Source organism: Agrilus planipennis, unplaced genomic scaffold (genome assembly GCF_000699045.2).
Source record: "Agrilus planipennis isolate EAB-ADULT unplaced genomic scaffold, Apla_2.0 scaffold14, whole genome shotgun sequence".
NCBI classification, from domain to species: Eukaryota; Metazoa; Arthropoda; class Insecta; order Coleoptera; family Buprestidae; genus Agrilus; species Agrilus planipennis.
The window spans coordinates 1,860,907-1,874,280 of NW_020442313.1; the positions used below are offsets into that span (position 1 = coordinate 1,860,907).

Consider the following 13,374-nt stretch of genomic DNA (forward strand, 5'->3'; position numbering starts at 1 on the left):
ACTAGACCTTCATGCCTGAGAAGGTGTCCTACCAACCTATCTCGCCTATTTTTTATTGACTTCCATAGAGTCCTCTGTTCTCCTATTCTTTCCAATACCTCTTCATTTCTAACCTTTTCTACCCACGATATCCTCATCATCCGCCTATAACACCACAGTTTCCAAAGATAAAAAAATATTTTAATGTGGTCATCGATGATGTTTGACATGCATTCAGAACATCAACTCGAGAGAAGCCGCGAGTAAAACGTAGTACGAGGTGGCGTTTTTAAGTTCGCGGAAGGGGGGAGGGGTAAGAAGTGGATATAAAGGTACGAATTTATTTTTTCTTGCCAATATATTCACCTTCTATCCTTATACATTTTTGTGATCTTTCAATTAACTTAGTATACCGTCGAAAAAAATGTTTTGTCTTGGTTTGAAAAATACGCCCAAAACTGCATCCTTCAATTCTTCGTCGCTTGAAAATTTCCTCCCACAAAGACTTTTAAGTTTGGGAATAGGTTATAATCGCTGGGAGCTAGGTCAGGTAGGGTGGGTGAGCCAAAATTCCGAAGGCCACCTTGCAGGGCAGCCGTCGCAACGCGGTTCTTGTGAAAAGGCGCGTTGTCGCGCAGAAGGAAGTTACCTTTGATCAATTTTCCTCTTCTTTTTTCTTTGACTGTTTCCTTTAACTGCTCGACTATTGAAGCAAAGTATTCTCCAATAATGGAGATACCTTTATCTTTATAATCGATCAATAGGATCCCTTCTAAGTCCCAAATGACTGTCGCCATGATTTTCCCTGCCGACTGTGACACCTTAAACTCCTTGAGTGGTGGTCTGCCTTTCTTGTGTCATTGTGTAGAGTCCTGTTTGGACTCAGGTTCATAATGATGAATCCAGGTTTCGTCCCTAGTAACAATTCGAGTCAATAATCCATCTTTATCTTCACTACAGAGGTGCAGAAACGCGCGAGAAAACTCCACACGCTGTTGTTTCTCGGCACCCATCTTTAGTCATGCCAAGATGATCGTGAACAATTTTAAAAATGGTTATATCTGATACTCCTACCATATCTGCGAACTGTTCTTCTTAAATCTGGCATCTTCCAATACTAATTTTTCGACTTGATTTCCGGAGTGGTCACCTCGATCGACCGGGCTGGCCGTGGGTCGTCTTCAAGTGAGTCCTGCCTTGCTTAAAGAGGGTATGACACTTGTAAACCATGTTTTTACTTGGACAAGAATCCCCGTAAACGTCCTTGCTTGGTATGGATCTTTATAACAGCGCGGTACTCGATTTTCTCCATATTTCACAATTTTCACAAATGTTCCCGATTGACTTGTTTCGTCGACAATAGTTCAAAGAGATTGGTATTTATATTAATAATGAGTTGCTTAATTCGTAGTGACTCGAGTAAGTACCCTCACTAGTGACCTACCCACCCTTTCCTCGAACTTAAAAACGCACCCTCGTATCATATATTCCGAGCAGTCGATATTGGCTAAGCGCGGCTGCTTCTAGTAGCCGCATCTAGCCAAGTGGCTTAACTATTAAATAATGTATTTTACTATGTATAGTAATAGGTCTTTTTTGAAAATACTTAGCATTGATTTCCAAATTTTGAAGAATAATGTCTAATTACATTGTGGTCAGGCCCGTTATAATGATGTATTCAACTCCTAACGCATTATTTTATTCAGAATATCGTCTCCGCGCTTCGTCGTGTAACCGAGTGGCAAGCTGCGTTATTTATTTGTTTACTGACCATGGGGATATGTATGCCTACAGACGTGATGTTGGCTGACTTGCATAACGTTGTAACATTAAAAAGAACGTGAACTCTTTTTAACATTTTCTTCACGATATGTCTTTTAAGATTACCATCTGATAAATAATACCATTTTCGTATACGAATGTGTATGAGGCCTTACACATAAGACTACGTACCTGATAAGTAAGTGTCGTAAAATGTTATTGTAAAAGTGGAGACCAATAATGCAGGGGCGTCTGCGGGGATGTTTTTTAAGGCCCAATTACTAAATTCTTTGCAGAAGGCTAAATTAATTCTCTGGGTCACCAATAGAGTGCCTCGCGATATCCTTTACTTTATTAAACTGCTTACTGCTAAGAAAATCCTCATCGTCCCCTTCCAGGCATGCCACAATTTTCTATTGTAGAATGAAACTAGGTTTGTATTTTTCTATCTGTGCTTCCCACTGAGACATTATGTTAAAAGTTAATAATTTCAACGGGAAGACAATAGACAAGTTTTACTCTATAAATTTGTTGCAGCCTACCAAGGTGATTAGTGTTTGTATTTCTCAATCGATGCTTTCCACTGAGAAATTATTTATAGCAGGTGTTGATAAGTTCAACCTAGCAACCCCAACTGGATAGACAGCATCAAATTCATAAATTCATAGAGGAAAACTTGTCTATTGTCTTCTTTTTGAACTTATCAATGTTTGATATAAATACAGTCAAAATCTGCTATAACGACACCGAAGGGACTACTCATATTTGGTCGTAAAAACCGATAGTCGTAATAGCCGGTGACGTTATTATTAAGTACTTAATACCTATTATTGAATGTATGATTAATGTATTCATATACAAAATAAAACTACATTTTATTTATTTTACATANATATATATGTTGATGTATTACATCTACGTGTAGTGCATATCATAAATATGTCATAGTTCAGGACCAGGGATGATTGTGAAATCTGCAAAAGTGTAATTCACATCAACGCCATAGTCCCTTTTAGAATAAAAAACTCATATATTAAAAAGGCAACAAAATAATCTGCACGAAGGAGCGACCCTTTTCTTTCATTATGTTACAAATATAACGTTTAATGACAATTGCACCGTACAGGTGGTTCTCTTGAAGTTGTTTGATGGCTGCAGTAGGACTGGCCCGCGGTTCCTTCTGCTGTGACCAGCCAGTGTTGGTGCGATGGTGGTGTAGTTACAGTCGAAAATAAAAAGTACTTTTTATTTTGTCTGGTCCTGGCGGAAAAGTAGTCGTCGTACGTTGGCTGTGTCTTATATGTAAATATTTTGCAGTTCTTTTTATTAGGTAAAAATACAATAAAAGTGACCATGCTTGGCCACATCCACATCCGATAAAGGTAGGTCGAAATTGCGAAACGTGCCACATGAGAGTTCGGCTATGTCCTTCATTTCTAAAAAGTCCTTTTCTTGTGCAGTATGTAACTCCAAACAGTTTTGTGTTAACTACACAATGCTTTGTTACAGAAATTAGTATGAATGTGCCAAGGGACCCTTATCATTACAACCAAACTATTTTACAATTGCGACAAAATTAATCAAACAATCTATCTTTTACAGAAAAATAATCTACTCAAAAATTTTCTGAAAGTTAGATTACCCAAATAGATACTTTAAAAGGTGTTTTTTTATAAATAATAAAATATGTTAGGTTAGTTATAAACATACGAATGTTGAAAAACTGGCTCAAGTAATGTAACTTCTCCCATTGAGTAGAAATATGCCAATCTATTGATTTTCTTATTTTATGAGTGAAAATTAAAATAAAAAGATTTTTATTTGGACACGCTCTAGGTCAACGATAAGCAACTAGCGGACCGCGGAAGGTCAAAAACTATACCGCCAAAAATTTTTTGAAAGTAAATTACTTAAATTATTCAAAAAATGTTTTTCTATAGTATATCTGAGCTTTGAGCACCACTCTTATCATTAAGGTGCTTTTTGTGGACCTTGACAAAAAATTTCAAAAACATTCTGACCCCACCTAAAATTATAGTACATTGATATCGCTATCTACTTGTAGTAGTTTTAAAAAATTGAACTGACCAACAACTTAATCCGTTCGTATTTTTATACTGTTTATTACAACATGTTTTCGTTTAAATAAAATTGTTATACATAGATAAAAAAAATCTATTTTTTTTTTTGTTTTATGAGATACGTACACGTGAAGATGTTTTTTTTTTCATTTTACTGCTCTATCTGCCAAAAGAACATCGTGTAATGTGGCACATATATTATAACGTATGCATGTATGTAAAGTGATACCAAATATTGAGACGTTATTATGCATGTGTGCATATATTTAAAGGTTGAAGGAGGTGTTAACCTTGAACCGTGAATACATTTGTATCTTGTTTCCAAATATGGAATTCAATTTAGATAATAACGCAAAAAAAATGTGTTGGCTTGATGATTTTGAATTATATAGAATTTTTTAGAAGAGTTTTTTGAAAAGGAATAGACATTCACTTGCTGTTGAATTCCTTGTTGAGAAACATTGAAAGTTTTATTTCAGGGCATCAAAAAAAGTACTTTCATCGACATTATTTTCAGAGACGGTAATTTCCCTGTTTTGTTAAATGTTTTGGAAGTTACATATTTCAGATAATATTTTCTACAAGCTGAGTTATGAATGACACGTGATACAAAACAAACTGTTGTTGTATTACTGTTTTTAATGTTTAATTATAAATAGAAAGTCATCAAAACATAATGTTTTCATACACGAATTTAATATTTCATCATTTTCCACGTTTTGAAAAATTTTAAATAGTTCAATGAGAAAAGTCAGTGTTCACACTGTCTAGCTTTTCCCATTCTCTTTGTAAAATCAACCCTTTATTAACAAATCGACTTTAGACTACTGAGAAAACATGTAAAATGTACTCCAGTTATCATCATCCCCATCTAAATCCAAAACTTATGAACAGCCTGCCAAGAAGTATTGACGTGGAAGGAGAATACTCCATTCAGGAACAATCTTTTCCCAAGTATTATGTAGATATCTATATACTGAAAAACAATTTAGTAAGAACCAGAAAATTACAGCAACTGTAATGATTTTTTTTTTGCAATGTCCAAAAATCGTACTATAGTAGCAAATTTTTTTAAACTTATTGATTTATTTTAAGAGTTTTCTGGTGTAATTACGCATCTACTAAACTATTATCAAAGTTCTTTCAAAAGTCTTTAAAAAATACTAAAAAAAAAAACTGGGGCGTATGTTATTTTTCATCACTACCCCTCCAAGGAACTGAAGTAGCAATCGCGTTCATCGAAAGAAAATTTGGAAAAGCCTTGTAAATTTAAAATAGTTATCCCTATGAGAGCGAAATTATGAGGTCTCCTGTAATTAAGAACTTTCAGTGTTCAGGTCATGAACCACTCAAGCTCACCCATAGCTGCTTTCCTAATAATGACAGTCAGAGCCATAGCCAAACAGGGGATGCCGGGGATTCTCCCCCCCCCCCCAATATATGCTCAGTTGGCTTTTTCAATTTATGCTATTAATCAGAAATATGTTAAAAATAGACTTCTTTCATAATTTCAAACTCAAAGAGCTTTCGTGTATACGGGCTGAAATAAGATTACAAAAAGGCGTAGGGACCATAAAAACAATATCGGTCCTTAGTTTGGTATTCATTAAATTCTCGCAGGTACCAAAAATTACCCTTACAGAATCATTAAAAATTCTTCTTCTGGATTTCTGGTCAATATTTCGAGCCAAATACCCGAAAGTAAGACGGTTACTATAAACGTCTTGTAAAAACGGGATAAGGAAAAAAGGAAAATTTGAACATTGCATACGCAATAAACGTTATTGATAAAACCAGAGAATTCCTAATTTCAATAAATCAAAAGCAAAAATGTAAATCTAAACTTATTAGGAAGTACCAAAATTTTTGCTAGAAAAGTTGAAATTAATCCAGAGTAGGATTTTCAGACATCACCGAAAACGAAGACTTCCGGGTGCATGTCCAATGCATCTAACTTTGATATGAATATGTTTTATACAAAAGAATTTTTAAACGTTCAAGATAAAATTACAAACTTTTTAAGAGGTAAACTTGGTTGTGGTTGTAGAACGTTTGAATTCAATATCAAACATTCTCACAAACCTTTTAGACAAAAAAAATATTACAAGTGAAAATACTGAAAAATTGATTCTGCTCTATCCACCAGATCACATGCTTAAGTTCTAAGCGCTTGTTATAGAGTTAGAGATATTTTTTGATATGTGCAAGGCATCATGAAATTAGCTGTTGGGGAGGCTTTTTGTCTTTGTCTGCTAGTACTTACAGCGAGCTTTTCGGTGGCTTCGAACGAAAAAGCTTTAGTTTACGTTATAAAATTCGACCAGGTTCATTATTAAAGAGGAGAAACTTAATGCCCTAACGATGACAAAAAGCGAAAAAGACATTTGTGATGCTCTTTACCTGAACATGTGGTGAAATTCGATATTAACCTATTGTATTAGGTACTTCTTTTATTAATATCAATATTTTAAGAAAGTTTTTTGAGTTCGATTCCCGGCGAGGCTGTGATAGCAACAACCAACAGTTTTATCTTATTAGCCGAAGTAATATGTAGTGGAATGAAAATAAGTTGATTCAACATTTATGTTTGATAATTATTTTTTATTTATAAATGCAAATTTTTGAGCGTGTGTGTGTAAAACTAGTTGGAAAAATAAAGTATAGTAGTTGGTTATTCGGTTGCCACCCCCTCCCCCCAAAACAGAATACTTCGCTAAGGGCCTGATAAAAGTTATATCTCCCTGAGTGAACTTCTGCTTTACCGTTAACTGTATAATATGCACAATAATTTCAATTTTGTTTTGTAATTTTGATTACAATTCTTTTTCTCCTTTATTTTTAGTGAGTCATCAGTCGACGGTGTTGTTGTTGGTAGTGTCTTCGATTGTATTAACGGTGGCGCTGACACTCGTCACGTGCGTACTGAGCCACTACCGCGGGGGTACGGCGGCCGACCCACACGACGCCAGGCAAACACCGACTACCGCACCCGTAAGTCAAAGAAAAATTTTTATTGAAATTTTAATAAAGATGACTCCATCTGCAGTGGCGGATTCAAGGGGAGGGGGCTATGGGGGGGTGTAGCCCCCCCCGTCGGCCGTACTAATTATTTTCCAAAATATTGTGCGTCACCCTCTCTCTCCCCTTTTTCAAATCTTGCTCGTTTTTAGTAGATATGCCCGCAGGCTACTATCTAAACTATCTATTCAAGCGAAATTTTTGAGTAGAGTAGAGACCGGCCTTCGTCCCTATAATAATATGAATCGATAAGAGTTCGAGTTGCAACTGTTGCTGTATGTTTTGACCATGAAAAATGGCGTTTCTTAACGCACATTTTAAAATCAGTATTTTAACCTCTGCGTATTCTCCTTTAATCTAGTAATCTTTTACTTGATTATAGCGTATCGTTCTCTCATTTTTTTATTGCGAGAATGGTTTTTCTTTATAAGTATTTTCGAATAGTCAAGTTTTTAAAGAAAAAGTTCAAACTTCTCGCTTACATAATATTTCCAGAAAAAAAGAAATTGAATTCATTTGAATTTCACTGCATTTTTACCGTGTTTGTCAGTTCGCCGGATCTGATGTTTGTTTTAACCGGTCAGAAACTGTGGAACTGTAGAAATTGACAAAATAAACCATCGGAATTCACAATGAAAAGGTGATGACTATTTCATAGTTTCATAGCTAGTTTTTAAGAGGTTCACGAAATCAAATTCTTTGATGAGTCTCGTTAATGTTCTACTACTTTTTGTGCAAAACGTACATTCTTTAATAATTATTCCCGAAATTCCTGAAATTAAACAATAAATTACTTTTCGAATCTCTACTAAAATAGGTCATGAAAAGGTCCATGTACTAGACCGTTGTTTAACAAAATCTGCACTGAAAACATAACAAAGTGATATCTTCTTTGTTTTACCATCCATTTTAATACGATTTTCAGTAGGATAGTAATTGGTGATTGTACAAAAAATTAAACCTTAAATATTGCTCTTTTTGGTGAAAATATAACTTCCTATGTACGAATAAAACGCGACCAAAATGTTTAATTGTTTGTTGTAAGACTGCCCAAAAAAGGCTGGTTTTAATATGGCTGTTCCGCATTTTTACAAATGAATCAACCTTGAACCAGTTTTATAGTGAATTACTCATGCGTAAAATGCCTACAGACAGGTATCCGTTCTAAATTCGCGGAACAGCTTTGCAGTCCAGACGCGCTTTCCGTTTAATAGGTTTATTTTTTCTAAATGTTTTGCGGCTAAAAATAAATTCGCGACCGCTATATAGTTACCACTTTATGCGTACAAGCATGCACACAAGTGCAAACATTAACTGTTTTCTTATTAGTTTTAGGGTAAATAGTTGTTCGTTATATTATAGGGCAGGCACATTACAATAAAAACAAAGTATCGGGAAATCGGCTATAAAAAGAAAATGCGTCATGTATTTTTTTTTTTTTCTTACCACCCCTAGGTACCTAGAAACTACTAAGTTTTTCCTTACGATTAAAGTGTACTTTCTCGATTTTGAAATCTAGAAAAATTGTTTTTCGTAGTAAAATTGTAAATAGTCCTCGGCTGGAAAGTGTGGCACCCTCTATTGAGAGTTTGCCAAAACTGAAATACTCATGGAATTGTTTAATTTTAAGAAGAGAGGGATTTTTGTTCTATTAATGATATAGACGTACCGGAAATGTGTGAAATCTAGGAATTCCTAGGAAATGTATACAATTCCGAGACTATTTAGGAAATGTATAGAATATTGTTTCAAAGATTTTTTAATACTCACGATATTGTATTAGGAAATGTATAAAATTAATGCTTTCTGTGAATAAAATGAATAAAACACGTTAGTAAACTGAGAATCAGCGTTATCTGTTTTTCGAAGCGATTCTAGTGCGATCGCCTAATATATATGCATAGGTGTCGTTATTGTTTGGTTAGGTTAGGTTTGGAGATATATATGCATTAGTGACAATATTGTATGGTTATTAGGTAGATTTATGACAGACTGGAGAATAATACCTTGGAAAAGTATGCTTCATTATGATCTCCGCGTTCATATCATATAGCATATCAGTTCACCTCCGACGGGCAGGGGCATTAAAGAAACTCCAGTCTATCATAAATTTCCCTACCCAAATGACGATTGCTATTTAGGAAATGTAGAGATTTCCTAGGAAATATGTCTAATATAATTTATTTCACACCTTTCCGGGCGATTTTAGGAATTATCTACATTTCCTAGGAATTGTATGTAATAACGAATTTCATACATTTTCGGTAATATATGCATTCGAATAATGCTCTTTAAGTTTCTGTCATATCTTGTAAGAGATGCCCACGAATGGAGAATTCCACTCAAAAAATTTAAAAGCCCGCGAAACAGGATATTTAAAAAACAAGACACGACAAACTGTTTTCTCTCGGGTAATATTATCTTGATGGGCATGGCAGATTGCTGTACTTCCGTTAAAAAATACCTTTTCTTCCTAAAACATTTTTACCTCCTTTGACCTAGTGTGAAATTTAAGAATTGTGACATGGTTGGTTAAGAAGAAGCTAATGAAACGGATAAAATGAAATAAAAGATTTATCATCACCATCATTTTAGGGTATTAGTCAAAGATTATCTGTAGAATATTACTGCCTCAGCAATTACCTAAATGCTAAATCGCCCAAAGAAACCATCCATTCCGAACCGGTGTCCCGTACGTAAACAAAAATTTAATCTGTAATTTGAAAACTGACACATTTAAAATAATCCACGTGGTAGTAAAAGTACTACGGGCACTTTTGAAGACTAATCTATCCCTAGGCTAACACCTCATAGACTTGCAAACTAAAAAACTACGGGGCGCGTTTCGGAAGCTCTACATCTATAAAAAGTATGATTTTTAGTGTCCGACCGAAACTAGTTTTTACGACCGAAACCGAAACCGAATTTCGGCAACGGTCTCAATTTCGGCCGAAACCGAAACTTCCTTATAGGGATCATGTTTGGAGAGAAAAATAAAGAAAACGTTATTATAATCAGTCAGTTTTATTTTTTTATCTTTAAATCACATAGCTCTGCAGTCTTTGACATTTTCACTTATTGATAATCAAATCAAAATCAACATAACAACCCCTCATTTAAGGAAATAGGTCAGATGTTTATTTGAGTAAGTATAGTAGACTAGATTCATTTTTCTTTTGAAGATGCGAAATGTCTACTAATCTACTTCGCTTGAATGGAATTTAACGCGCCGAACATGACCGAGCAGAGCGCGAGAACTCCCGAACGCGTTTCGGTTTCGGTGGTAGCTTCGGCAGGTTTGTCGCCGAAACCGAAACTAAACCGAAACTCGTTTTTATGCCGAAACTCGACCGAAACCGAACTTTCGGTCGGACACTACTTTTATCTTAAAAGTGCGTCGCAACCGACTTGTTGTCATAGGCGTAGTGTAAGGGGGAAGAACAGGTGTGAAATGCATACTATGTTTATATAATGTGTTTCAGTATATGGTGCAATCTAGCGAGATATGGGTGGATAAGTAAAATATATGTTCAAAACTATTTTTTATTTTTTAAATCATCCATTAAGTTTTTGATATATAGGTTCATGTAGTAAATAAATTTCCAGACCCGACTTTTGATAGCAGCATTCCGTATATACGGTACCAAAAAGACTCGATTTTCCGATACTTTTTCAAGATAGATTCACCCCAGACATTGCGAGCGATCGACGATCGACCAAAATTGGCCTCGCGATAGACTTGTTGACCACCCCTGGTTTATACCATAATAGTAAAGACAAGCCTAACTGGTGCTGGCTGATACATGACACCATAAACTTTAAAAACAAAATTCTGAAGGGATGGAGCCCAGATAGCATCGATGAAATGTTTATTCAGCCAATTCCCAAACGTTTCGCTATTTTATTGTAACGCCCACGTAATATAATAGACTTAGAGGTATTAGTCGGAGAGTTGAGCATGCGATCTCAACGTCATATAGACGAATATGGTATCACATTCAGATAATAAGGAATACAGAGGATAAGAAACTGTTGTAATGTTTTTTCTAATAACGTCATCGAAAATTTATAAAACTGTAGACCTCGGTATACTTAATTCAATCCCCTTTGGGCGGCAACGTTAAATGGAACAAAAACAGTGGGCTAGTGAGCTGTCCGCCTTCAGAGAAACGAAAGGGCGGGGGGGGGCAACATTTTAGGATAACAGGGAATATAATTTTGAATTGTTATTGATACTAATAATTAATTTAATTTTAATTTTCTGACCACAATCCCTATCACCCTTCTCTAGAAAAATGTCTCATTCCTATAATTACTGTTGACAAATCTAAGCTTCTTAACTTAGATTCACATTTTCATTCATTAAAAAGCTACCATTACCTGAATATTTCGAATAAGTAGGAGGATTTCTCGCCGAAAATTGGAAGCAGGTGAGGTTCGAAGCCAAAAAATACAAAAGTAAACGTTTAAAAGTCATACGGATTGTTATCGGAATTGGGTAGTCATTCGGTGGCATTAACGTAAGAATAATACAAAAGCAATGAGTATCCTGGTCAAGCAAAATCGACTAAACAAACATCGCAGTCGACGAAGTCAGAAAGAGCTTTGCTGTTGGTGTTATTGCTTGCCTGTTCTGCAGCCTAGCTGCTTGGCTTTGCTTGCTCTGCTTCTCCAAGATCCACAAGATCTCAGACCGGTTGTTCCCAGAGCTTTCAACTCATTATACGAAATTTATCTTGGCTACCTGCGTACCGTCTCTGACCAGAATACACAAGCAGATAAAAAATGCTTCACGAGTGAACAAACAATAGACAATCCACAAGTAAATAGGACATCCGCAAGTTAATTATTTATAGAGTTTTCTCAAGTATTATTTAGGGTGAATTTCAGGATTCTAAAATTTGGCTTCACTTTGTCCTCGATCGCATAGGACATCTTCAGGACATTCACTAAACTCAATCCTGAATTTCAGAAAAGATAATTTCTTAAAGGCAATTGTTGAACCTAATATGCAGTGGAAGAAAAGGTAAGGAAATATAAAGATATGAGAATTAGAAGAAGTTGCAGATTTTCGGTATCTAAGGAGTCAGGTAATTATTCAGGATGGAACAGATATAAAACAAAGGATAGTGCATGGTCGAGTTGCTTTTAGCAAAAAGAAGTAATTTGTATGCTCTCTACGGCTAATTTAGAAATATGTTAAAGGTGTATGGCTATGTATGGATGCGAACGGTGGGCACGGCGGAAAAGAAAAGGTTAAAAGCATTCGAAATATGGTGTTACAGGCAAATGATGAGAATACAATGAAAAGAGAAAGTTAGAAATCAGAAGGTATTAGAAGGAGTAGGAGAACAGAGGATGCTGTGGAAATCAATAAGAAATAGGCGAAATAGTTTGATAGGACACCTTCTCAAGCTAGGGCTAGTTAGACATATTAGAATCAAAAGCAGGAGTTAAGAGGAGTAGAAGTAGACCTAGATTAGATTACTGTTCAGAAATAGTTAAGGATATGGGATGTTCTAGTCTTAGGGAATAATTGGGGTTTCGTGTTTTTACTAATAGGCCAAAAAGCTGCCCCTAACTGAAATACAAGTCGAGCAATTAATAGACGAACGAAAAATCATTTTCAGTTATGAAAAATAGTGGGTAAATTTAGAGTTTCATTTAGTAATAGCATTACATTAAATTGATGATTGAGTCTCCGTTCAAGGAAAATGGTAAGAAAAAGAAGGGTTTGTTCACTCCTGGTCTTGCTGGTACAAACAAGCACCAAACAAACCATTGCGGCGGAGAACCGTGTCAAAAAGTTGAATAATAAGACACCCCGGGGATTTGTCAGCATAATAGCTTTTCTACACAGGAACCAAGTAAAAACGACCAATTAAAATTATCCCTCCAGTCACTCAGTCACTGTGTCGGAGAAGGAAAAAAAAAATAAATCGGAACGCTCCTGTTTAATAAACTTAATGAAATTACAGGGCGTTGTCATTTCCATTAAATTTGTATTCGCTTATTTTTAACGAAAGTTATTAAGAAACATTGACCGAGCTTTGAATAAATTTAAATTTTATTTAATTAATATCATAGCTAACGTTTCGGAAACGATAATTCCTTATTATGAAATCAAGCAAAGCAAAACGTAAGTACCTGAAAGCATTTTATTTAATGGGAGTGTTGTATCTTTGTATGTTTTGTCAGTCGTTAAACCCATAATCCTTTTAGACATAATCTTGATTTCATACTGTTCAGTGCAATTTTATTTAATAAATTGGATTTGGATCGGTTGTTTTATAGGATTTTATGATTTTCTTTTTTGATGTTTGCATGAAATACTAGAAACGAAAGCTCTTTTTCCGTAGTTTTCTACTCCAATCCAAACATATTATAAGTTTGTCCGCTTGTGAAACTAAGCTTAAATAGGACGAGATATTAATTATAAAACTCAATCAACCAGTGCACAACAAAATAAAATCACTACAAAGCAGATATATTTGTATTATGTAAAGAATATTCAAGTGGTCAATGCAATTAGAAT

General features: G+C 35.1%; 1 protein-coding gene across 1 annotated transcript in view; it reads left to right on the top strand.

The window, feature by feature from the left end:
* The window catches only part of LOC108737668, a 155,310-nt gene that overhangs the window by 88,299 nt on the left and 53,637 nt on the right, over positions 1-13,374 (top strand). Inside the window, exon 3 of the mRNA XM_018470686.1 lies at positions 6,664-6,812. Coding sequence (XP_018326188.1) covers positions 6,664-6,812 — 149 coding nt within the window. The remainder of the gene's footprint in view (positions 1-6,663; positions 6,813-13,374) is intronic.